Source organism: Henckelia pumila, chromosome 1, assembly GCF_033568475.1.
Source record: "Henckelia pumila isolate YLH828 chromosome 1, ASM3356847v2, whole genome shotgun sequence".
Taxonomy (NCBI): Eukaryota; Viridiplantae; Streptophyta; class Magnoliopsida; order Lamiales; family Gesneriaceae; genus Henckelia; species Henckelia pumila.
The window spans coordinates 152,760,113-152,763,416 of NC_133120.1; the positions used below are offsets into that span (position 1 = coordinate 152,760,113).

At 40.1% G+C, this 3,304-nt stretch overlaps 1 protein-coding gene across 1 annotated transcript; it reads right to left on the reverse strand.

Moving 5' to 3' along the window:
• Positions 1-218: 218 nt before the first annotated feature.
• LOC140874230 (COBRA-like protein 7) lies at positions 219-2,270 on the reverse strand. The gene is made up of 2 exons (XM_073277512.1): positions 1,742-2,270; positions 219-1,639 (listed from the first exon to the last, which is right to left on the reverse strand). The coding sequence occupies exons 1-2, from the start codon at positions 2,268-2,270 to the stop codon at positions 219-221; spliced, it is 1,950 nt and encodes a 649-aa protein (XP_073133613.1).
• Positions 2,271-3,304: the final 1,034 nt, after the last annotated feature.

The following is a 3,304-nucleotide window of genomic DNA, read 5'->3' on the forward strand; positions in this document are numbered from 1 at the left end:
CCCCCCACCATTTATACTTCACTGGATTCTCAATCGATCATCAGGCTTATGTTACGATTCTGAAAAACAATAAAGGTTGGAAATTAAAGGAAACTACCTCGGCCGGGTTATAATTAACAAATAGATACTTGGATGGTGTATAATACAATCATGTCCAAATTAACTTGATAATTGTAGTTTCAAAATAATACAACAATAAAGAATCCAACTGATGATATCTACAAACATGAAAACAACATTAAAAAGATGGCGATGGCGATGGCGATGAATATAAATGAGGACGAAGCAATTCTATAAGAAGTACTGGGAAGCATTGTTGGTAGCGAGCATTCATCCCCATTGAAGTAAACTTTTGTGGGGAACCCATCTCCATGGCTCACATCAATACCGGCCTGTATCTGTTTCTTGGTAAAAGATATCACCGATTGTTGACTACCCGGCACTGGCGGATCTTTTCTTGGGTTCGATCCGTTTCTTTCGGCAGTCAAGTAGTTTAAGCCCGGAAGACCCTGTAGAAACAGGGTGGTGTTGTTGGCATTAGGAAGGGCTTTTCCATCTATGGAGTAAACCTTTTCGAATCCGAGCATGGTTTTATCCAATTCAACCGCCGCATACCAATCGACGATATCGCTTTCCTCCCAGTTAAAAAGCGTGATTCTTGAAGTCCATCCATCTTTATAATCGCTGAGCAGGTGCCAGTTTATGCTGACTCCACAATTATCTCCACAAGGCAATGGATTTGGGACGTCCCGGCTTTTCAAATCTGCAAATTCTTTCGCCATCCTAGTTCTGTTGTCAAATGGGACTAAAAGGGCTTCTGGTGGGAGGAGGAGTGGCGGCTCTGTGGCGCTGCAGACGTTGTTGGAGTTTCCGCAGCCACAGGCGCAAGTGTTGCATGGAATGACGGAATCGTTGAAAAACGAAGAGAATGACACGCAACACTTTGGCTTCTTTGAATTTAGCCTGGTGATGTTGCAGGTGACTTGCCAGCTGGCGATGGTTGATGTCGTGGAGGATAATCCACTCGGGTCGGGGAAGTGGTTGGGACTGACCCGGATCGGTTGCCCGCACTGGTAATCAGGCCCGACGGTGCTGTTGATTTTCCAGTTCAGTGGGGGCATGAGGTGAGTGCTATTGAGGTTTGGTGGCATCTTGTAGACTTGCATCTGAAAGGCCGACTTTGATCTACTCAAGTCCACATACGGCGAAAGAATGGTCCCGTTTCGACAACAAAAAGGAATCATCCCAAAATTCGTGTCATTAGTCCTTGACAGAGGGAGATCCATGATTGTAGGTGTTCTGTCACAGCTCATAACCTTGGAGAAATCGAAAGTCTGGTAAAATTTTCCCTGATCACCAAATATACACTCCCCTGCATCAATAACTTTAGGATAAGCTCCTCTCATGGAATTGATGAATTCCCCTTCCATCCAATCCCACTTGAGGTTCCAGTTTTCGAGCCGACCAAAGGGGTTTTGGTTTGATATTGTGACTTGTACCCAATAATTTGATTCATAAGTGCTCATCACATCATACATGATTGAGAGATCACCATCTTGCATAGGCGAGAAATCTTCATCAAGTGTGCTGTTTTGATTTGAATTCAAGTTGGCATTACAACAAATACTAGTGTCGTTGCCTGCAAAAAAAAAAAGGATCATTATATTGTTTAACCAGATTGAACAGTACTTGATCGATGATTCATAAGATCAAAAAGATTAATGTATCAATAAGTTGAAACCTTGAGTAGAAGGATTTAGGCAAGAATAGGCATCATTAGCAAGACTGATACTATGAGGCATGGGAACATCTGGTGACCTCACTCCAAATTGAGTGCCAACCAAATCGATCCGCACTTCCATTTGAGTAACATCTCCGGCAGTTTGAATGGCTGATTTGAGATCAGTCACCGAAGAACCTGACAAAATGGTACCATTACCGACGTTGGCTGGCAGGGATGTGCCATCAGCAAGCACCGCACCGTCAGCAGATACCAAGATTTCATTGTGCTGGAAGCCCACAAAAGCCCGCCAGTTGTTGAGTTCATTGGCTCCGTTGTTGCGAACAGTCAAGGTGGATACGAAGCGATACGGCTGGTGGATGGGGTCAGCAGGGTATAGGACGGGAGAGATTTCACTCCCGGTTTCGTAGCGGTAAGTAACCAACACGCCGTTGCACACTGCTGCAGGTTGAGAAAGAGAAAGGGGGAGTAATGAAAAAATGGAGAAAATTGATAGTGTTATGGTGATATGAAAAAAGATGGCGGCCATTACAAGAAGAAGAAGAGAGTAAATGTCGATGATTATTGGGGAGCTAGAAATATGCATGAAAGATGTGTGATCTTGTTTGAAAAGAAGAACAAGACATTACAATAACATAGGAAAAGAAGTTTGAAGTATTCTTACATTAGAGAGCTAGCATGCATGCATTTTCGTGTGTTGTTTAAATAATATTTGATTAAATGGACATGGGATATTGCCGGCTTTGAGGGATTCTACTTCCGGTGAGCAAAGCAAAGAATGAGTGTAAGCCTATTGACTTCCAAATTTTGTATCCGACAGCATTAATTAATCTCTATCATCATATAATATCGGTTTTGGGCTGCCGTCCAACGGATCGGAGGGGTGCTGGTGATGGGATCTTTCAAGAGATATATGTACGTGTCGTTTTCAATTTGCTTTTTTTTTTTTTATCCTAGCTCAGCTAAATTAAATTAAATATTAAGTACCGGGCCTTCATCTAATGACAAACACTCCTATGAGACGATCTCAAGAGTCATTTTTTTGAGACGGGTCTATTTTATGACATTAAAAAGTATTATATTTTATGCCAAAAGTATTACTTATTATTATAAATATGGATATGATTGACCCGTCTCATGAATGAGACCGTCTTACAAAAGTATTACTCTCATCTAATTATCATTATATTATATTATATATATTATTTGTGTGTGTGTTTATATGCTTGTGTTTAGCATATATGATTTGCAATTTTTTAAACAAAAGAATCCACATGTTATAATGAGACAAAACACATCAAAACCTGCTATCGTTCATTTTCTTTTCTTTTCTTTTCTTTCTTTTTTTTTGTTATCACAGTAGAAAACTTAGAATTATATATATGTTTATTAATGTCTAGTAAATATTACAGATATCTAAACGACAATAATCATAGATATTATTTTCAGACTAAACAAAAGAATATAAAACCAAAAACTGAAAAATCATAATGTTCATTATAGGTATTATCTTGGACGGAGCTATCCAAAAGGCTGGGATGGGCTCTAGCCCGATCTAATTTT

Excerpts from the sequence above, each read along its gene's own strand:
- LOC140874230 (XM_073277512.1), bottom strand. The coding sequence starts at position 2,270 with ATGGCCGCCATCTTTTTTCATATCACCATAACACTATCAATTTTCTCC. Across the intron at positions 1,640-1,741 it reads CCTAAATCCTTCTACTCAAG|GCAACGACACTAGTATTTGT; the intron begins GTTTCAACTTAT and ends TTTTTTTTGCAG.